Genomic DNA, 22,567 nt, shown 5'->3' on the forward strand with positions numbered 1-22,567 from the left:
TAACATTTTTATTGAGTGTTTATTATGTGCCAGGCACTGCGCTAAATACTACACCAAGATTATCGCATTTGATCCTTAAAACAATTCTGTGAGGTAGATAACCATTAGTTGTATTTTACAAATGAAGGAACTGAAGCTTAGGTTAAAAGAACTTGCTCATAGTCACAGCCCAGATGGTGGTGAGCCCAGATGCTCACCCAGGCCCATGACTAGTCAGCCCTCCTGAAGTACCCGACCACTCAGGCTAGTTTTCTGACCTTTAAAATCAGCGCGTTGTCTATCCAGAGAGTTGAAGATTTAGATAATGTTTAAAAAGTGTCTGGCACACGGACCTTACTACATGGTATCTGTTCCCATTTTTCCAGACACCCACGTGTCATTTTTATTCTATGGTTTTTGAGCAAAAAAATCTTGGATCTTCACGTGCAACTATCATGTTCCTTCCCAGGCGACCCAGTCCTGCTCTCTCAGCGGCTTAGGGTTCGGTGGTGGAGGAAGAGGGCGAGGGGGGTGGCAAACAGAAGAAAAGGCTCTCAGTGCAGGGTGTTCCGGGTTGAGTCCCCTTTACCAAGAGGCAGGAGACACGGTGCCACCGCCATCAAGGTTGGTGATCTCGGATTCCTTTCTGCACCAACTCGTGAGACACGAGCGTTGGGGACTCAGAACTGAACCGAACCCAGCTGCCTCTGGACACCAAAGCTCTGAGCTGAGAGAGGCGAGCGCGAGGTGCTGGCCCCAAACAAGCCGGCCCTCGGCGGCAGGAACCTGGAACATGAGGAAAACACTGGAACAATGTCCATCCCTTTTCACGTTGGTCTCCATGAAGCCATTTCCTGTCCACAGTCTGAGTTCAGTGAGCTCTTGTCTGAGGGTCTTGTAAAGGCTCGTAACTGTTGGCTGGCCTCTGATTCCGAGACACAGCAGGTAAGAAGCAGGGCTGCTCCAGCATCTAAAGGGTGTTCTGAAATTTCTCAAGTATCTCTTCATAATCATGTTCGTCATCATCTACAAAAGAGTTCAAGTCAATGATGATCTTTGGCCTTAAGCAGGTTCCTGAGGTCCTTGCTAGACCATAACTACAAATTATTCTGTCTGAATACTGCGTAAATACTCCCCTTGCCTGCCCCTGGGAGGGTAGTATGTTGGAGAGGAACTCATTTTCCTTGCCAGGACTCCGGAGCCCCTGGGGAAGGAACAGTGGGGACCCCTTCTCTCTCTTTTTTAAGATTTATTTATCTGAGAGAGGGAGAGGGAGGAAGGGAGCACAAGTGGGTGGAGGGGTGGAGGGAAAGGGAGAAGCACACTCCCCGCTGAGCAGGGAGCCTGACACGGGGCTCGATCCCAGCACCCTGGGACCATAACCTGAGCTGAAGGCAGACACTTAACCAACCGAGCCACCCAGGCGCCCCTAAGCCCATCCCTTAAAAGCCTCTCTGTCCAACTAGGACTGCAGAAGGTTCTGCTCGAGGGCAGGGCCTGGCCGAGGGTATGGCCAGCACCGCCAGAGGCACGAGCAGGAGCAGAGCAAGGAGAGGAAAAGCAAGGACAAGGGTGAGCAGGGGCGCAAAGGGTCCCACCTGGATCCGTGATGGGCCTAGTGTGCCTGAGGCCCTTCCTGTGGGCAGAAACCTTGCTGTACATATTGGCGCTGTCCGTGGCACCCTGCGGCAGTGTCTTCATCTTGGCTTTGGGGAACAGAGGAGCTTGCTGCCGTTCTGAGACTTGACAAGACTGAGTGGGAGAAAAAGCAGAAGTCAACAGGGTCCCAAGAAATGGGGCAGCAGAGTCCATGAAATATAATTTCCTTCCAAGGTCACTTCCTCTTGACTTCCTGTTCAGGGTAGGGCTTCCTGGGACCCCAAGTGTTTTTGTTTCTAGCGCATGAAATGGTCTTCGGCTGGGGAGACAGGCCAGGATGAGCGACGGAAGGGCTGGGGGCTAGAGACGGGGTGCCCTGAGTTTCTCCACAGTGGGGGTTCAGTCAGCGTCCTTCACCTCTGCTGCTGAAGGGGCGAAAAGCAGTCACAAAATCTCAAGACAGAGTGCCCGAGCTGAGAGGGGTCCCAGGAGGAGGAGGACTTTTGTTGAACTCCCACCTCAGGCCACAGGCACACCTGTTCGTTTCTCCTCAGGGGACCCGCCGAGGAGCTGTTTGCGCTCCCAGTGTACCCATGAGGAAACAGGCTCAGAGAGAGCGAGCCATGTCATACCTCACGCAGGACCGCAAGCTGGGCCAAGGTTCAGACGCAGAACCACATCTGTGACCTCCAAAGTTCACGCTCTTTCTAGCACACTACGCTTTGGGGAGCAAACGGGATCGCACCCCTGCTCAGCGGTGGGGAATACGGATGCCCAGAGAAGAAAGGGCAGTGAGCAGGGACTGGGCCCAAAGTCACTTCCAACAGGAGCAAAGGGGGGCCCAAGGTCTCAATTTTCTGGGCTGTGTTCTCTCCCGCACTGTCAGGCCTGTGTTCTGTCAGCAACCGACTGCCCTCCTCCCGCCTCCACGGATGCAAGCCCCTCCGGATACATCTGCTGCCTCCCCTCCCAGTACAAAATGCGAGTTTCCCCAAAGCCCCCCACAGCAATTTCCTTGCTACACTTTACAACGTGCTTTGGATGTGGTGAGGTGCCCCGGCTGGGCGGTCGGCCCCGGCGTCAAACCCCAGCTCGCCCATTTGCTAGCTGTGTGACCTCAGGGCGGCACATCTCCCTCTCTGTGCCTCTTGTTTGCTCCACTGTAGAAAGAGCCATTTCTCGGTGCCCACGTTGCAGGGGCATCAGGAGAGCCGTGTCGGGTGAGGCGCGGACAGTGTCCGCCGCGGAGAAGACACCCAGCAGGCCGCGGCTAAGAAGCCAGCACAGACCTTGTCCCCGGGGTCACTGCGAGAAAATGGGAGAGCAGAGGCCACAGAGCGAGTGAACTGGGCCATAAGCGGGTCTTTCTGCTTCTGTGTCTGCTTCTTTCTCCTTCCCTGGGACTCCGTTTGGGTCAGTTCAGCCCTCACCAGCGCTGTCTGCCCACTGCGAGCAGGTGGGGTCCCTGTCCTCAGACCCCTCACGGCGCACTGAAAACTAGGTGTTGTCCCGCCCGCACCACCCCTACCCGCACCCCCAGACCGCGTACCACAGGCAGGGTGAACACAGAAGGGGGCGGGCTGTCACTGCCACAGGAAGCCTGAGCGGAGCCTCCCCACTGAAAGGAGGAAGCACATTCTGGCAAAAGGCCCAGCACGTGTTAAAGTGCTGAGGCAGGGATCGCCCCACACTGAGTAGCTGTGGGAGCTTCTCAGCGGCTGAGTGCGGACCAGAGTGGGTGGTGGAAGAGGGGTCTGGCGGGGGGAGATTGAAGTCCACTTATAAACGACCCTCCCCGGATGGCACGCTAAGGGGTCAACATTACACCCTGGCCGTGGGGGGCCACTGAAGGTTCAGAAAGCTCAGAGGACAGGGCCGAGGCCCATCGGTGACCGGGGAAGGGCTTGGGAGGCCATTCTGACAGCGGTTGGGGTGGGAGGGGGTTGGAAGTTGGAAGCTGCTGACACGGTTTAGGTGACAGCTGATAAACCGGAATGAGGGGATGACAGCGGGGAGAGCACGGTGAAGCCTCCCGCTCCCGCTCAGGCCCCCCACGTCTGAACTGGGACTCTGGGCAAGTCTCAGGGTCTCCGAGTCCTCATGGTGTCGCCCATAAAATATGAATCCTCGTACCAGCAGCAGATGGTCAGCACTGAGTAAGAATGATGGGCGCACAGCGTGTGAGCGTAGAAACTGTAAGCTCTGTACGACTGAGCTGTGACTCAGGACAAGGAACCGGCAGGACCCGCAGTGACCCCAGCAGGTTCCCCTCCCCACCCGCTTTGGTATGTTGGTACCTGGCCACTTTTGTTCTTGCCGCTTTGTTTCTTCTGCCCACTGAGGCCTTGACCTTTGGGGGGCCGCGGTGGCGGGGGCTGGTTCTCCAAGGCCGGTAACTGCCGGAGCGTATAGTAGAAGGCTTCCGTCAGCTCCTCCACGGTGGCGACCGGGGGAGGCCCAGCCGGCTGGCCGGGCTGATGCTCGGTCTCCACGACAGTCAGGTCCAACCACTGGGGAGGGAGCTCGAAGCACATGTCAGGATTAGAGTCGAAGCTGACCACCAAGAAGGGTTCCGTGATCTTCTCCTCCAGCCGCAGGCCTGGGAAGGAGGGCAGAGGGTCAGCAGGCTGGCTGCCGTCCTTGGCCACCACCTTGACTTCACAGGGCAGCGAAAACTGGGCAGTCAGGTCTCCCAGGCTGTAGCGCCGATTATCACTCATCTCCTCCACGAAACTACTGGAGATGTAGAGGGGCAGCAGGATCTGGTCTTCATTTTCTATCTCTTCATAATCTTCCTCCTCCTCCTCGTCCTCCTCGGCCTGGTCACTCAGCCGCTGACACACCAAGACGTCTATGTCCTGGCCTCCAGCCCCGTGGGCCTGGCCGGGCCTCAGCACCTCCAGTCTGTCACCCACAGCCAGGGACGTGAGCCTAAGGGTCTCTAACCCTTCGACCTCACAGTCCTTTGTGGCCACGACCCGGAGCGGCTGGCCTGGCTGGAGGGCAACCAGGAGGTCACAGGCCGTGAGGAACTCTCTCGGCCGCCGCCGCAGCTTGCCCTGATAAGCGCCAGAGACCATGAAGTGTCTGGGCACCTTCCGGCCCTTGGTCGAGACCAGGATCCGCCAGGGCGGTGAGGCCAGGCCGTGGATGCAGAGCCGCTGGCCTTTCTGCAAGGAGCCTGCCCATGGGCTGAGGAAGATGGGGGGCCCCTCCGGAACCTCCAGGATCTCCGCGGACAGAGGGAAGGGGCCTCCCCGGGCCAGGGCCTCACTCAGCAGCAGAGGCTGGATAAAGTGGATGTGCTGAGAGGAGGCGGTGACGTCTTCCACGTCGACCTCCAGGGTGGAGGGGATCTTGACAACGGTCCTGCGCACTGTGGGGAAGGGAGGTCAGCTCAGGGGTGCCCCGCACAGCAGCCCAGGCATGTCCCTGCACTCCCAACAAAGAGGTCTGAGCTGACTGACCTCCTCCCTGTCTGTTCTGCCAACCTTTTCCTATGGCATCAGATTCCTTGCTCACTCTTTTCCTTAACCTCTTTTCGAAAGCTATTATAGGAATTTTTTTTTAATTTTATTTATTTATTTATTTGACAGAGAGAGAGATCACAAGCAGGCAGACCGACAAGCAGAGAGAGAGAGGGAAGCAGGCTCCCCGCTGAGCAGAGAGCCCGATGCGGGGCTAGATCCCAGGACCCTGAGATCCCGACCTGAGCCGAAGGCAGAGGCCCAACCCACTGATCCACCCAGGCGCCCCTATTATAGGAATTTTTAAACATTTACAAAAGTACAAGAGTATAGTGAACCCCCTATAAGCTAGCTTCAATATTTAATTCACGGCCCACCCTCTTTCATTCACATCCTGTCTGTTCCCCTCCACGGGGTCATTTTGAATCAGAATAATCACGTGTCATCTTGACCTTTCAGTGTGTATCTCTAAGAGAAGGGATAAAGTTAAAAACATAACCATAATGCCATTACTACATCTGGATAATAATTATTTGATAATTCATTAATAACACCAACTATCTAATTTGTCCAACCACTTTTTAAACCTTAATTGAATTTTGAATGCAATTTTATCTTTTTTTTTAAAGATTTTATTTATTTATTTGACAGACGGAGATCACAAGTAGGCAGAGAGGCAGGCAGAGAGACGGAGAAGAAGAAGCAGGCTCGCTCCCTGCTGAGCAGAAAGCCCTATTCGGGGCTTGAACCCAGGACCCTGTGATCATGACCTGAGCCCAAGGCAGAGGCTTTAACCCACTGAGCCTCCCAAGCACCCCTTGAATGTAACTTTATAAGCTACCTTGCCAAATCCTTTCTGCATTTTTGTGTGTGTGTGTTTTTAAGATTTTATTTATTTATTTATTTGTCAGAGAGAGAGAGTGAGCAAATGCACACAAAAGCAGGGGGAGTGGCAGGCAGAAGGAGGCTCCCTGTGCAGGACTCGATCCCAGGACTCTGGGATCATGACCTGAGCTGAAGGCAGACACTTAACCAACTGAGCCACCCAGGAGTCCCTCCTTTCTGCATTTCAAATAAAGAGATAAAAGCACATCAAGAGGGGTGCCTGGGTGGCTCAGTCAGTTAAATGTCCAACTCTTGATTTTGGCTCAGGTCATGATCTCAGGGTTGTGAGATTGTGCCCGAGTCCAGCTCCTGGCGGCGTGTGGCGCCTGCTTACGATTCTCTCCCCACCCCCAATGCCCCACCCAACTCGTGCACGCTCTCTCTCTCCCTAAAAAAAAAAAAAGAATTAAAGTTAAAATTAAGAAAAACACCAGTTGGGGCTCCTGAGTGGCTCATTTGGTTGAGCATCTGACTCTTGGTTACCACTCAGGTGGTGATCTCAGGGTCATGAGATTGAGCCCCGAGTCTGGCTCCTCACTCAGAGCCGAGTCTGCTTGGGATTCTCTCTCCCGCCTCCCTTTGTCCCTCCCACTTGTGGGCTCACGCTCTCTCTCTCTCTCTCTCTAAAATAAGTGAATGAATCTTTAATAAAAATAAAAATAAAAATAAAAATAAAAACACTGGCTAATGACCTTGGCAACTTGTTTCTTCTCTGGGCATGAGCGAGTTCCCGGTTTATAAACGCAGGAGGCGGCTCTGTAAGCGAATGTCCCCTGTGTGTGAGCCATTCCACACGGGAGACAAGCCAGGAGCAACCTCCCCCCTCACAGAGGGAGAAACTGAGGCTCGGGTGGGGACAAGCCTTAGGCCACAGTGCTGGCTCTGTGCCGGACAAGCCGACATCTGGTTGAAGCTGGGAGGTAGGCACGGGGGGTTCATTCTATGGTTCTGGTTTTCTTCTTGGAAGGACTTTATGAATTCCCAGAACTGCCTCATCACCCAGGGCAGACGCCGACCCACCATTCAAAGCCCTGGTCCCCCAGGCGGTGCTCTCTGAGTGCTATTTCCCATAAGATGCCAGGGCTCCCTGGGAAAGAGATAACTTCCTAGAGCGGAAAAAAGAGAAAACTTCCTGTAGGTTCCACAGTCTGGAACCTCTTAAACCAGAAAGCAAGAAAAATGTATTCGAGACCATTGCAGGTGTGTCAAAAGGCTCCCCTGGGCCAAGGCTGAGATAAGGTGAGCACCAATAATGATGCCAGTGGATTAGAACAATGAAAATATTGAGTTCACTGAATATTGAAAACACTGAAAATCTGTGAGTTCATAATGATGATTAAAAAAAAAAAACCACCCTAAATAATCATCCTTGAAGAATGCTAGGGAGCCAACTCATTTTAAAAACTAGGAAACGGGGTGGGGGTGCTCCTGGGTGGCTCAGCGGGTTAAAGCCTCTGCCTTCGGCCCAGGTTATGATCCCAGAGTCCTGGGATCGAGCCTGCGTCGAGTCTGGCTCTCTGCTCAGCGGGGAACCTGCTTCCCCCTCTCTCTCTGCCTGCTTCTCTGCCTACTTGTGATCTCTGTCTGTCAAATAAATAAATAAAATCTTGAAAAAAAAAAACAACAACTAGGAAACGGGACCCTGGGTGGCTCCGTCAGTTAAGTGTCCGATTTGCGGTTTCAGCTCAGGCCATGATCCCAGGGATGTGAGATCGAGCCCGCGTCGAGTCTGGCTCTCTGCTCAGCGGGGAACCTGCTTCCCCCTCTCTCTCTGCCTGCTTCTCTGCCTACTTGTGATCTCTGTCTGTCAAATAAATAAATAAAATCTTGAAAAAAAAAAAAAACAACAACTAGGAAACGGGACCCTGGGTGGCTCCGTCGGTTAAGTGTCCAATTTGCGGTTTCAGCTCAGGCCATGATCCCAGGGATGTGAGATCGAGCCCTGAGTGAGGCTCTACGAGGCTCTGCACTCAGCAAGGATCCTGCTTGAGAGTCTCTCCCTCCCCTTCCACCCCTCCCCAACGATCACTCTCTCTCTCTCAAATAAATCTTTAAAAAACAAAACAAAACCAAAACGAACTAGTAAACAAAGTATAGGTCATATCTCAGGACATTCCTCCCTATAGGCTGGAGGCAGCGTGCAGAGCAGGGCTCGAGAGCCAGGCAGAACCTGGCCAGGTCTGCCAGAGCAGAGGGAGAATGGTACCCTGGGACCCTGACTTACATAAACACAATGTCCCACACCTCCTGCAGCCATGAGAACCGCCTCCCGGGTCCAGTCAAACCTCTACAGATGCGTGGCAAAGAGCCAACAGCTGGCCTGAGGCTTCTATCCCTAGAAAAGCCTACCTACAAGGCTGGTCCTCGGCTGGTGTCTGGGGACGTGGTTTAGCGTGTTCCCACCATCCTCTCACTGCTGGGGGTGGTACCCCGACCTTAGCCTGTACAGTCAGGGATGGCGAACGTGCGCTCTCTGACTGAGGTCTGGAATCAGGGTGCGTGCTAAGCAGAGGGGACCTACGCAACCAGCCCCCAGTAAAAACCTTGGGCACTGAGTCTATGAGGTTCCCTGACAAGTAACAGCTCACACGTGTTGCCACAGTTCAGTGCTAGAGGGACTCCGCGTGTCCTGTGTGACTCCACCAGGAGGCAACTCTTGTGTCCTTTTGCTGCAATAAATCACGGCCGCGAGTACAACCAGATGTCAAGTCCCATGAGGCCAATACAGGGGACAGACGCCCACTGGCTCCATCGCAAGGACGCTGTCAACAAAATCCAAATGCGAGACAGCCTGCAGGACAAAGGGCTGAGTCCCTTCGACAGATTAATTATAAGAAAAATAAGAAAGGTGACCCTGTAGAGTAACAGATTTAAAAGGCCTGAGATCAACAGCAGTCTCGTGGGTCTTGTCCGGATCCTGCTGTGAACACACTGTAGGACAATTTAGGAGACAGGAGAGGAAGTACAAACACCAAATAGTGGTATTAGGAGTTATTGTTAATTTTTCGATGTGATGAGGGTATTGTGTGCCTATTTAAAAAAATTATTTTTCGGGGTGTCTGGGTGGCTCAGTGGGTTAAGCCTCTGCCTTCGGCTCAGGTCACGATCTCAGGGTCCTGAGATCGAGCCCCGCATCGGGCTCTCTGCTCAGCTGGGAGGCCTGCTTCCCCCTTTCTCTCTGCCTGCTTCTCTGCCTACTTGTGATCTCTCTATATATATCAAATAAATAAATAAAATATTTAATAAATTATTTTTTTAAAAGACACACTGAAGTATTTATACGAGAAATGATGGGATACGTGGGGTTTGTTTTGAAATAATCAGGCAGGGTGGGAAGAGACGAAACAGGACAGATAGGTCCTGAGTTAGTAACTGTGATGTCAGGTGACGGGGTCCAGGAGGTCCTCAAGCTCTGTCCTCCAGGGAAGAGGCTCCAGGGCACCCGTTCCACCTCCGCTCCCACTCAGCCTCCCAGTGGCCAGAGTGGCCGGCTTCTACCTGTTTCACCGGCCCTGCTCTGCGCGCTGCCCCCAGCCTGCCCTCAGACAGCCGATGAGACAGCTAGGGATTCACCCAGTGTCCTTGTCATACAGACAGGAGGGGCCTTGAGGAACAATCCCGTCCTCCCCAGAGGCAGGAAAATCTGTTTCTCCTGAGCAAACGGTCAAGGTTTTACTGTGTAGCTGTTGCTTTGTCCTAGTTGCTAGTGAGCTCATAATCCAACTTTTGCCTAATTTTATAGAGTGGGACCTCACTCTTAAGTTCCTTCATTTTCCTGTCTCCTTTTAGTAACGCCCCACTATCTGGGACTCCATTCTGTTATATTGTATGTACTGGGTAAGCGACTAAGCGACCTGGTACTTGGGGTACCTTCCACCCGAGCAGCTTCCCAGGAGCCCCTCTCTCGCCCCATCAACCCTCCCTCCGACAATCCACCCCAGCGACTCACTGTGCATGATGGCTTGGATCTCATACTGGGGCCTCAGGAGCAGGGACTGCCACGGGAGTGTGGAGCAGGTGAAGAGGCGGTCACTCAGGGCTGGATCCTGCAGGGCCTGGAGCAGGGGCCGAGGGGCGCCAGGCTCCCATTCCCAGAAGGGGCCCCTCTGGGACAGGGGCAGGTGCAGAGTGAAGTGCTGGGTTTCGGTGTCCAGCACACAGCGGGCACGGGAGGTCCTATGATACACCTCCACATCCTTGAGCAGGAGGGGCTGGTCCCTGGGCACCACCCTGGCCTCTGTGGTGATTCTGTGCGTCGACATGAAGCCAATGGGCAGCTTCCTGGAGCGCTGGGTTGTAGCGGAGAGCAGCTCCTCCAGGGTTCCATAGCTCTGAGGGCCGGTGAGGGGGCTGAAGTGGCCTGTGGGACACAGCAGAGGGTGTCAAGGTGGGACGAGCCCTTGTAGGTCCAAGGACACACATACCAGGCCCCGGTGGGCCACAGAGAACCCAGTCAGAATCCCCCGAAGACAATTCCCAAGCATCTGGACATCCAGCCGCAGGGTTGAGGGACAAGCAGCAGCAAGTGACCATGTGTGAAGGGACAGTGACGAGTAGAAATGGGGACAGTTCCTCCTTACACAGAGAGGCAAGAACTTAGAGGGACTGTCATCAGAGACAGAACAGGGATGTGTTTTCCCAAAGACACTGACAATGGCCACCTGTGTCTACCTCCTGAATCGTACCTACCTCCAACTCTGCCAACCTTGCTTCCATGTTCCTCACCACCACTCCAATCCCATATACCCAACACCTATCACCCCATGCTGGGGCAGCGCCACTGTCCCCCTCTCTCACAAACTAGAAACCCGGGAGATCCTAGCCAAATGACCTCTGACCACCACCCTTCACCCCACATCCCATCTGCCAATACGGGGGGCACGACTCTTCTTCCCCCAACCAACTTGTTCCCCTGTCCCTATTCATGCTTCTCCCACCACTGTACTGGCCTAAAACAGCCCACATCCAGACATCGCTTCTGGTCCCCTCTGCAAGTTATCCCAAGTTACCCCAAGTTACCTCAAGGCCCCGTCCTGTCTGTGTGACAAGGACTTTCTGCAAAGGTACCAGTCTAGACTCTTCAAGAAGCTGATGTCGAGATAAAAGCTAAAGAATTTTTTTCAGCCTGAAGGAGATTAAGAAATCGATATGTGATCTGGGAGCATCTGGGGGACTCAGTTGGTTAAGCATCTGACTCTTGATTTCAGCTCAAGGTCGTGAGTTCAAGCCCTGTGTTGGGCTCCACATTCAGTGCGGAGCCTACTTTAAAAAAAAAAAAAAAAGGTGGCTCAGTTGGTTAAGCCTCTGACTCTTGATTTTGATTCAGGTCCTGAACTCAGGATTATGAGATCAAGCCCCGCATCAGGCTCTGCAGTGGGTGTGGTGCCTGCTTAAGATTCTCTCTCCACCTTTCCCCCCTCCCACCTCACATTCTCTCTCTCTCTCCAAAAAAAAAAAAAAAATAATAATAATAATAAATAAAAAGGAGAAGGAAATTCCTATTCAAAAAAAAGAAAGAAATTGATGTGATTTGGGATTGGCTTCTGGATCAAGGGGAAACTGACTATAAAGGACATTTATTAGGTCAGTTGTTGGAATCTGAATAGACCAGGTTAGACAGAAGTATTATATCAATATTAAATCTTCTGATTTGATTACTGAACTATGGTTTACAAACAAATGTCCTTGTACTTAGGAGTAATATTAGTAAATATAAGGAGTAATATTTAGGTATAAAGGGTTATCACGTCTGCAATTCATTCTCAAATAGTGCAGGAAAAATATATACATACACATACACATATAGTAATATTTGTTCATGAATGTGTGTGTGTGTGTGTGTGTGTGGAAAGAGGGAGAGAAAGAAATATAACAAAATATTGGTAAACTGGAAAACAACTGGTCAGTCTGGATAAAGGGTGTACTGTGGTTTTAGCAAGTCTTCTGTGAACTTGAACACATTTCAGAATAAAAAGGAAAAAACCCCAAAATACAAAATAAAGCATACTACTTCCGTATTTAAAACCTCATTAGCTCTGCAGTGCTCCCAAAGACCAAACTGTGCCCATGGCCACCCAGAGCCCTCTGGGAATCAGCCTCCCACCCGCCTCCCCACCGCCTGCCTTCACCAGGAACCCAAGCCCTTGCCTGTCACACTCAGGCGATCACAGAAGTCGTACGAAGAAGGAGCACTCAGACTACACCTGCTCTGGGCTGCGCCCCATTCTAAGCCCTTCCTGGCAGGCAACTCATTTACTCCTCTCCTCAAGCCTCACTCCCCTGTTCTAGAGGAGTACACTGAGGCACAGAGAGGAGCCAGGAACTGGCCAAGGCCACAGTGCACAGCCGGCGGAGCGGGGCTTCCCATCCAGACTGCTGGCTTCAGCGTCCCAACCCAGCGCACCCCCCCAACACGTGTCCCGCAGGAACCGAGCTCCGTCATTTCTGGAGCACCAGATATGCCCATGCTACTCCCTGTGTTACTCCCTCTGGAAGTCCTCCTTCCTGCTCAGGTGCCACCCCCTCCAGGAAGCCTGCCCAGACCCCTGAGGTGGTCTCCTCCTGCCAAGAACCCTCTCTAAACTCTGTGTCGTCTCTTGCCCTCCTCTCGCTGTTGCCCTCCCAGGTCATCCTGAGCTCCACACCCCCATCCCCGAGCACTGCAACAGGTGTCAGTAAATGTGTGGCAGGGAAATGTGTGAGCAAACACAGAGACAGGCACGTGGACAAAGATCCGGAACGAAGAGAGTCCCAGCCGAGAGGCAGATGTGACCAGAGAGACAGATATGGAGAGGGTGCGGCCACTCCAGGTTAAGGGCATCGTCAGACCCCTCAGAGGACATCCGGGGCCTTGGGGCAGAGCAGTGGGGAAGTGAGAGCACAGGGGCCAAACTGGAGGGTTGGGAGTGCATGCTGGGGCTGGAGGGGGGCGGTGCATTGGGGGTTGGCAGGGTGGGGGGGGGCTGGTGGTGGACAGCACACAGAGCTATCTGCCTTACCACAGAAGTTGGGGGGGATTTCTATGGTCTGGCCTGTTCCTGGGTTCTCGCAGACCACCTTCTGGAGGCGAACCTGGGTGACCTTGATCAGGTCCCCTGTAGAGAGGCAGCACTCATTCCCAGAGATCTCGTAGATGGAGCCTGCCAAGAGACAGATTCGGTTTCTTTGTGCCACAGGAGCGAAGTGCTGGCTGGCCTGCGCCCTGCTCCCTGACAGGCTGCGCTCTGCCTCCGTTCTGCACCGGTTCCTGCTGCCTGGAGCGGCCTCCCCTGTCCTTCCCCGCCCAATGGCCCTTGGCTCAACCACACTTAGGCCGCAGGAACCCTGCCTGTGTCTTCCTTCAGTGCTGGATGGACCCTCTGTGAGACTTCTCTGGCCTTCTCCAAACCCCCATGCCTCCTGAACGGAGCTCACAGGCAGGGCAGGGCTGGTCCGCCCCAGCATCACCGGCCCTGGCCCAGGCCTCACCGCCAAGCCTGGGCTGAAGTCCTGGGAGAGTAAGCAACGCCCAAAGTCCCAGCTCCCTCCGTACAGTTAGGGCATCGGGCCCAGAGAAGGGCAGAGACTGCCTGGAGGTCACACACACAGCCTGACACCAGCACTGGTGCTTTCTTCTTCATGTGAGCTGTGTTTAAAGGAAGCACGGGAGGAAGCGGAGGGCCACCGGCAGGGTGGGCGCAGGAGGCAGGTGTCTGGGCTGCCACCATCAAGCACAGTAGTCCCACTTAATGATTTTAAAGTGTCTAAATCAGTGTCCGGAACATAAAAGGTGCTTGATAAAGATCTCCCCTCTCCCCCCCCCCCACGGGCTGGACAGACTCTGTCTGTGGACTCGGGACCCAACAGCGCACAGAGGTCAGCCTTGAGGCCACCTGACCCCAGCCCTTCCAAGGCATCCCCAGCAGGACTTTCAGAAGCTGATGATAATCCCACCCCCATACTGGGAAAATGCACACGGGCTCATAATCTGCAGTTTCAGGGGGCGGCCCCGCAGGGCTGGTGTGAACAGCAGCTGGGGCACTGGGCACTGGACTGCCAATGTGCTTTGCAGTGAAGACCCATGACTGTCCTCTGAGGGAGGACCTGTTTCCCACCCTAAAAATAATGAGCTGAGCCCGGGTGAGGCTGGGTGGGGCCCAAGGGGGCAGAATGGGGACTCCAGCCCTGGGCGCTTGTCTCTACAGCTGGAAGCCCTCATGACGCAGCTAACTGCTTCGGAGGGTGGAGCCCCTTCCCCCGCCCCAGGACTCCCACCACCTGGCCTCTTCCCAGGTTCTTCTCTCACCAAATGTCCACCACTTCCCACGCCCCGGGTCAGGCAGAATGAGGAAGCAGCCATTGTGACACTCGGTGGTCAGGGGATGATGTCAGCAGGAGCGCAAACACGAGAGGCGCCTGCAGGGAGCCCCCAGAGGAAAGTCAGCCTTTGAACCCACATCTGCCAGATTCCCGAGTTCCTGGCCAAACCCAGTGTGTGGTGGCAGGTCCTGTCCCCTGTGTGGCCCTCCATATGTCACCCCATTGGTCTGGGCTCCCCCCCTTGGAGCCTCAGAACACTTCCCCTGGAGCCTGCTGTGGCAAAGCAAGGGAAGAGAAACAGGGAACAGATGTGCAAGGGTACCCCTGCCTTAGTGTGCTTTCTCAGGAAGGAGCCTCTCCCCTTCCACCCAGTCTCCCAAGTTCCCTCTACTCCGACGTCCCCACTGGCTCGCCTCACCCTCTGAGCGGCTTGCCCACCCCTCCATCGCCTGTCCCTGTCCGTCTCGCCCTTCTTGCTCCTTCAGACAGCAGGAGCTGTTGAGCCCCTGCTCTGCACCCATTCCTGGGAACCAGGTAGGCAGATGTGCCCGTGCGCAAGGAGCAGAGAGCGGGGAAGGCTGCTGCGGGGAATAGCCACGCACGCTGAGAACCAAAGAGCTGAGAGATCAGGTCGCAAAGCGGAGAGCGAAGGGGCCTGGAAGGACTGAATGAAGGCGCGTAGACAGGCGTCAAGGGGGAGGAGTGGGACGGCAGGGAGAGGAGGGGGCTGACCTGGCACAAGCCCCGACGTTCCGCTTTCCCACGGTCAGACCTCCCGGGGTGCGCACCGCGGTTTCACCCCCGCTTGGCTCGGTTCCACCCACCTGAGTGTCTAAGCTCATTGACTTCTCATCATCACCCTACGGGCAATCAGCGCTCTCCCATTCCACGAAAGCAAAAGCGAGGCCCAGAGAGGTTGAGTGTGGCCCCAAGTCACACCTGGTGGGCAGGGGCAGCGTAGCTGGGTTTCCCGGGTTTCCGTCGCCTGGGCAGAGCCCCTGCCCCACCACCCAGCGAGAGCCAGGCAGCGGCGGGGGCGGGGGGTCGCGGCCCCTCACTCACCCTGGAAGTAGACCCCCGAGCAGACCCGCAGCACACGCGGGAGGGATGCGAGGTCCAAGGCGCAAACGAAGTCGTGCAGCGACACCGGCTCCATGGTCCTCGCGGCTCCTTGGACTTAGACGGAGTGGCCGATGCCAGCGCTCGGAGCGCGCAGCCCCGCCCCGCCCCGCCCCGCCGGGCCCCGATGTGGGCGTGGATGCTCCGCCCACGTGGGCGAGGCCTCTCCATCTCCGGGCGAGGGGACCTTGCGGGTGCCATCTGACTGCCTCGGTTTCCTCAGCCCTAAAATGGGAAGCAGTGCCTACCTCTCACTTTGGCGGCGCGACGTCAAAGGTCTAGATCAGGGCCTGACGCCCGGAGGCTCTGACTAAATGTCCCCTCCTCCCCAGTGGTCCGTGATGTATCCCATGGTGGAGGAGGGGGCGCTGATGGAGATGAAGGAGAAGTCCCAGCTGCTCCCCACCTGCCCCTGTCGTCTTCCCAGTTAGAAGGAGGAAACGCGGCCGGCCTGCTGTAGTTCTGGGTCTCACAGAAGACCTGTGCCCTGCACACTGCGTCCGCGGAGAAAGATGCAGTGTCAGGTCTCCTGATTCCCTCTCCGGGACGCTCGCAGTCCTCTACGGATGGGGAGCTCACCACGTTTCCAGGACGCTCATACCTGCTGGACATTTGTAGTTAAAATTTCTTCCTTGGGCTAGAGAGAAATCTGCTTAGGCGAGAGCCCTCTTGCTTGGTAGCTAACTTTAAACAAATCACTGACTTCTCAGTTTCAGTTTCCTCATCTGTAAAATAGGGCAAAGAATCTTTTCTAGCTGGTTGTGAGGATTAAATGAGATCATTTAGGTATTGCGCAAAATTATTTCACTTTCTGTTACCAGAAAAGTAATAGATTTCTAATCAGAAATAATAAAAGGTTTGGGGCGCCCAGGTGGCGCAGTCGGTTGAGCCTCCAACTCTTGGTTTGGGATCTGAGCCCCTGCCTGAAGAGAGGGGGAGGGGCCTACCTGAGACGCTCTCTCTCCCTCAGCTTCTCCCCCCTGCTCTCTCTCTCTCTCTCTCTAAAATAAATCTTTTTTTAAAAAAGTAATAATAAATGTTTAAAATAAAAGGAATAAACCCTAATTAGCCCTAATGAAAGACACAGACAAAAATTTAAAAAAATAAAGACACTGACAAAAAGAGGACATTCTTTACCACTATCCAAATATACTTACTACAAACACTTGGCTGTGTTTCTTTCAACTCTTTATTCTGTTTGTGTGCAGATTTTAAACTTTTTAAAATTTACACTAAAGTTGCAAAAAATAGATTTCCCATACATCCCTCAGCTAGTTTTAAATTCCCCTAATGCTACCATCTCACATTACCTGGGCACATTTGTCAAAATTAAGAAACCAACATTGCTACATCAATATTAACTAAATTGTAGACTTTATTTGGATTTTATCTGCTTTTTCTCTGATGCCCTTTTTCTGTTCCAGAATCTCACCCAGGGGTCCGTATTGCATTTAATCCTCATGTCTCCTGTGTGTGACCCGTTCTCAACCTTTCCCAGTTCTTCTAAGCTTGACAGTCTTGAGGAGAACGGATCAGGCATTTTGCAGAATGCCCCTCAAATGGGATTTTTTCTGATGCCGTCCTCATGATTAGACTGGGGCTGTGGGTTTTCCGGGAGGATACTGCCAAGGTGATATGCCCTTCTCATCACTGCCTCTCCTAGGGGGCACATGACATGGGCACAGGACTTTTCACTGTGACGTTAACCGTGATGGCTTAGTTAAGGCGGTGTTTCCGGGTTTCTCCACTGGAAACTTGCTATTTCCACCGTTCATACTCCAGTCTTTGGAAACAAGTCGCTAAGTGCAGCCCACCATTAAGGGAAGCCAAGCCCCACTTCCCAGAGTGAGGAACATCCAAATAAATTAGTGGGAGTCCTCTGTAAGAAAGATGTGTCTCTTCTCCCCCATTTATCTATTGACTCTGTTATTTATTTACATCCGTACGGAGTCATGGGTATTTACTTTACACCTTGACTTATATAATCTAATACTACATTATTTCTGTTGTTGCTCAAATCGTTCCAGCTTGGGGAGTTCCTTCGGGTTGGCACCTGGGTCACTTGGCCATGCCCTCCTCGTTCTGCATTCTCAGCACTTCCTTACTGTCTGATGCTACAAGATGCTTCAGGCTCATCTGGTCTTTCTTCTGCCCCAGCCCTGCATGCAGCCATTTCTCCCAGAAGCCTGGTTCCTTTTATTGGAGAATGGCATTTGAAACCCACAATCTGTTGCAGAGTACACCATGCCACGGGGTTGCCTCTTATTTTTGTCTTTTCCTTTCTTTGCATAAATATTACAGACGCCGCTGCCCACCCCATGACCCAGCTGACATCAGGTCCAGCCCTGACCTTCAAGGAGAGGCTCCTGAGTGATAACACTCAACAGAAAACTTTAAAATCCTCCCTTTCCTGGGGCGCCTGGGTGGCTCAGTGGGTTAAACCTCTGCCTTCTGTTCGGGTCATGGTCTCCAGGTCCTGCGATCGAGGGAGACTGCTTCTCTCTTTCTACCTGCCTCTTTGCTTCCTTGTGACCTCTTTCTCTGTCAAATAAATGAATAAAATCTTAAAAAGAAAATCCTCCCTTTCCTTTGCCTTTATCTTTTCCCAGATTCCTGGGCGCAGAAGTGGACCTACCAAATTAGCAGGCAAAAGCCTGCTACAACACAACACATTGAAACATTTCCTTGTCATTACAATTTTGCGGTTTTATATTTATATGTGTAATTGTTTACTTAATGTCTCCTCAGCAATTAGTCAGTTAGCTTCTGGGGGCACCTGGATGGCTCAGTGGGTACAGCATGCAACTGTTAATCAGAGTCACGAGTTCGACCCCCACATTGGGTATGGGGCCTACTTAAAATAAAATAGAAAAAAAATTTTTTTTAAATCCAGAACTTTAAAAAAAAGACCGTTGTGTTCTGTGGTCAGAGGTTGGAGTAGACATCTGCTCTGCTCCCCAGTATAGCCCCAGCAGATCACAGGGCCTGGCAAACTGTAGACGCTTAATAAATTACTGTTGTTAATTGACTCACTGAATGAATGCATGGAAAATGTTTCCTTGAGATAGATCCCCAAAGTGGAATTTCTGGATCAAATGGTATGCTGGTGTTTGTAGCTTCTGTGGGCGTATTTGTCACATTAAAAGGTTGTTGAGCCTCCAATGGACCCAATAAGGTCCAAAAGGAAGGACTCTTGCAAGAGCTGAGAGGAGAGGTACACAGGTATGCCAGGGACCATGGGGCCACAGGCCGGGGAGGAGGTTATGTGAAGCAGAGGGGCCATTTCTATGTTTCCAGAAACACTGGCAGGTGTGATTCTGTGGGCACCTACTCTGAGCAGGCTCAGTACAAACATATGTTCACTTATGCCTCCCCACAAGCAAGACAGACAGACATTATCATTCCCACTTCACAGGTGAGAAAACTGAGGCTCAGAAGAGGCTCAGAAAAGTATTGCCTGAGATCATGTGACAAGAAAGTGGAGGAAGCTAGGAATTTTCTTTTTAAGTTTTTATTTATTCATTTAAGTGATCTCTATACCCAGTGTGGTGCTCAGACTCACAACCCCAAGACCAAGAGCTGTGTGCTCTACCCCCGAGCCGGCCAGGCGCCCCGAGGAAGCGAGGGCTTCTGAGGCAGGGTGGGGGAAACAGTGACAATTACGCATCTCTTCCCCAGAGGTTTCAGTGGACCAAGAGAGTCTGACAGATTTCTGCTCAGTTCGGTTTGGCCTAGAATTGCTGCAGAGGATGAAGAATAAAAAGACAAGCTTTGAAAATAGAGCTGGGCTCGAAGCCTGGCTCTACCACTTCTTAGCTGTGTGATCTTGGGCAAGTTCCTTAATCTCTCTGAGCCTCGGTCCCCTCTGTCCAGGGGCCGCTGGTGGGAGCAGGATCTTGGTGGAAATGGTAGTGTGATGGGCCCAGGGCACGTGCCTAGCACTCAATATCTGTTCTTATGATTGTTTTCTGAGGGCCTCCTGTGCCTCTGAATTTTCTCAGGAACCTCATCTCATTTACTTCTCTTAATTCCCTGCCTTCTAGTTTAGGAAAAGGAGATTCCAAGTGGAAAACTGTCCTCCTTGCTGTTACACAGCATGCAAATGGAGTAAATGGGATTGGAAGCCGGGCCTGGTCTGCGGTAGCCTTGGCCCTAGCCCTTGGCACTTTCCCAGCCTGGGAGCACTAGCCTGGGTCTCCCACTCCTCAGGGGTTGAGTGGGGTGTGGAGAGGTCGGGGGCCTGGGGGAGGGGTGGGGGTAGGAGGGGCGGGCAGGCAGGGGGAAGTGGGGAAGGCAGCCTGAGGAGAGGCCTGCCACAACCCAGAACTGGAGTTCCTCATTTCTGTAAGTCTCACAGTTTTCAGCATCAGAGGATGAGTGGCTCCAGGCTTCCTGTGGTCACAGTAGTAGGGTGACTCAGGGTGACTGCGGGTGGGGGGGTAGGGGTTGTTGGGTCCCTGCCTGATTTGTTGGCACCAAACACTCTTGCACTTGGTACTTGGCCCTTCCAGGGGCGGGGTCCTCTCCAGGAGGGCAATGCAGCATCTGTCGGGGGTTGTTAACAGCAACCTGTTTGTCCCCTTATGTCCACCAGTGTGGCCCGCTAGCCAGGGGGGCCGGCGGAAAACACTGTAGCAGTCAGGAGGCTTCTGGTGCTGTGGGCTTCTGCCTCTTGGCACAGGCCCCGCTGGCTGCCCCGAGGTGGCCCCTTCCCAAGTCCCAAGGCTCCTGTGGGGTTCGGGGGTGCCTGCTCGCACAGTTACACACATGCTCGAAGGCTCAGCCCTGGGGCCTGTCACCCTCCAGGTCAGCAGAGACAAGTGCCCAGAACTCACGGATGAAACCAGGTCTGCTCACCGCACTGGGAGCCCCGGGGACTTGAAGAGCCATCTGTTGTCTTTTCCCTGTTTCCTAGATTTTCTAGAACATGGTTTGTAAGGATAATATAAGCAGCTCCCTGCCAAGGATTCCCTGAGACCATGGCACAGGCCATCCTGGAGGGAGCCCACCCCCATCCCCCGCTGCCATTGCAGATTTCCACGAGGATGGGGGGACTGACTTCTGGAAAGAAATGCTCACTCTCCCTATGTCCTCAATGAAGACTTTACGTGACTGGTTGTGAAGCTTTGAAGGGCTGTCAGGCTCCATGTGATGAGAAAGTCCTTCAAACCTTACCTTCTAGACCTTGTGAAGCAGGGGTAGGTGAAGGAGTTTTCACAGCCCCCAGTGTTGGGGGGAAAGAGGAGGAGGGGCAGGGAGTGAGAGAGGGGGAGAGGGATGAGGGGCAGAGAAAAAAGGAGAGGGAAGGAGAGAAGAGAAAGGAGGGGGACAGAGAAGGTGAGGGGAAGAGAGAAAGGAGAGGGGAGGGGAGGAAGTATGAGAGGGGAGGGGAGAAGGGAGGGGGAGGATGGGGAGGGGAGGAGCCTGGAGGAGAGAAGTAGAGGGGAAGAGGGGAGGGAAAGGGACTGCTGGGGAGGGCTGGGCAGGAGCTCCTCGGGCCAGGGAACTGACTAGGTCTCAAATTCGGGGAGAGCCCAGGAAGGAACAGACCAGAAAGTGAAACCATCGCCCTCCAGCATGGGGAAGCGGGTTTGAGCCCAGAGAACTTTCTGGCCCTGTACTTCCTAACTGGGATCTGATGGAGGCCAGACCACCTGCTCCTCTCTGCAAAGGGACCACAGCACCTGCTGGGCTGGTGAGCAGAGGGAGGGACTGGGGCTCCCTTCTGGGACAGGGATGAGGCTTTGTGGGCTAGAGGAGAGCAGCCTGGGTCTGCTGCCTCCTTTCAGCAGAAGTTAAATGAAAAGTGGTCTCTCTTTTTTTTTTTTTTAAGATTTTATTTATTTATTTGACAGACAGAGATCACAAGTAGGCAGAGAGACAGGCGGAGAGAGAGGCGGAGAGAGAGGAAGGGAAGCAGGCTCCCTGCCAAGCAGAGAGCCCGACGTGGGGCTCGATCCCAGGACCCCGGGATCATGACCTGAGCCAAAGGCAGAGGCTTTAACCCACTGAGCCACCCAGGCACCCTGAAAAGTGGTCTCTTTATCAAAATATTAAAAATAGAGTTACTGTATGATCCAGCAACCCCACTTCTGGTATGTATACGCCCCAAAGAATTGAAAGCAGGGACTCAAATAGCTATTCGCACAACGATGCTCATGGTGGCGTTATTCATAATAACCAGGAGGTGGAAGAAATCCAAGTGTCCATCTGCAGATGAATGACACACATACAGCGGAATATTCTTCAGCCATAAAAAAGGATGAAATCCTGACACGTGCTTCAACAAGCATGAACCTTGAGGGTATTATGCTCCGTGAAATAAGTCAGTCTAGGAGGTACCTAGAGCAGCCAACTTCGTAAAGAAGGTACAATGTGGCTGCCAGGAGCTATGGGGAGGGAAAATAAGGAGTTGTTGTTTAACGAGATCGAGTTTCAGTTTTGCAAGATGAAAAAGTTCTGGGGATTGGCTGTATCACAGTGTGAATGTACTTAACATCACTAAGTCTGTAGTTAAAAATGGCTGGTGGGGGGGTGGGAGGGTAGGGGGTTGGGGGTGGGGACGGGGGTGGGGGGTGGGGGTGGGGACGGGAGTGGGGTGTTGGTGCCTGGGTGGCTCAGTCAGTTCAGCGTCCGACTCTTGGTTTTTGGCTCGGGTCCTAATCTCTGGGTCCTGAGACCGAGCCCCACGTGGGGCTCCACGCTCAGTGCAGCGTGTCCCTCACCCTCAGCTCTTCTGCTCTCTCTCAAGTAAACAAATAAATAAAATCTTCAGAAAGAAAAATGGTTGAGATGGGCAGTACGGGGCTGGCTCAGTTGGAAGAGCATATGTCGCTTGGTCTTGGGGCTATGAGTTCAAGCCCCATGTTGGGTGTAGAAATTACTTTAAAAAAATTTTTTTTAGGCATGCCTGGGTGGCCCAGTAGGTTAAGCATCTGACTCTCGATTTCGGCTCAGGTCATATCTCAGGGTCATGACATGGAACCTGCTATCTGGCTCCACAGTGGAGTCTGCTTAAGATTCCCCCTTCTCCCTCTCCCTCTGTCCCTTCCCACCACACGCACATGCTCTAAATGAATATAGATAGATAGATAGATAGATAGATAGATAGATAAAATTTTTTAGATGGTTAAGATGGCAAATTTTATGTTATGTGTATTTTATCACAATCTTAAAAAAAATTATCTCTGTTTCTAAACCTAAATCCAGTGGATAGCATC

General features: G+C 53.0%; 1 protein-coding gene across 1 annotated transcript; it reads right to left on the bottom strand.

Moving 5' to 3' along the window:
* On the bottom strand, positions 1 to 15,384 carry THEMIS2 (thymocyte selection associated family member 2; the record flags this gene model as incomplete). Its single annotated transcript, XM_080802243.1, has 6 exons — positions 1 to 1,005; positions 1,578 to 1,731; positions 3,876 to 4,954; positions 9,880 to 10,290; positions 12,929 to 13,069; positions 15,291 to 15,384. 6 exons carry the CDS (start codon positions 15,382 to 15,384, stop codon positions 950 to 952), a joined length of 1,935 nt encoding a protein of 644 aa, XP_080658369.1. The 3' UTR covers positions 1 to 949.
* Positions 15,385 to 22,567: the final 7,183 nt, after the last annotated feature.

Source organism: Martes martes (assembly GCF_963455335.1).
Source record: "Martes martes genome assembly, chromosome: 4".
In the NCBI taxonomy this organism is placed as follows: domain Eukaryota; kingdom Metazoa; phylum Chordata; class Mammalia; order Carnivora; family Mustelidae; genus Martes; species Martes martes.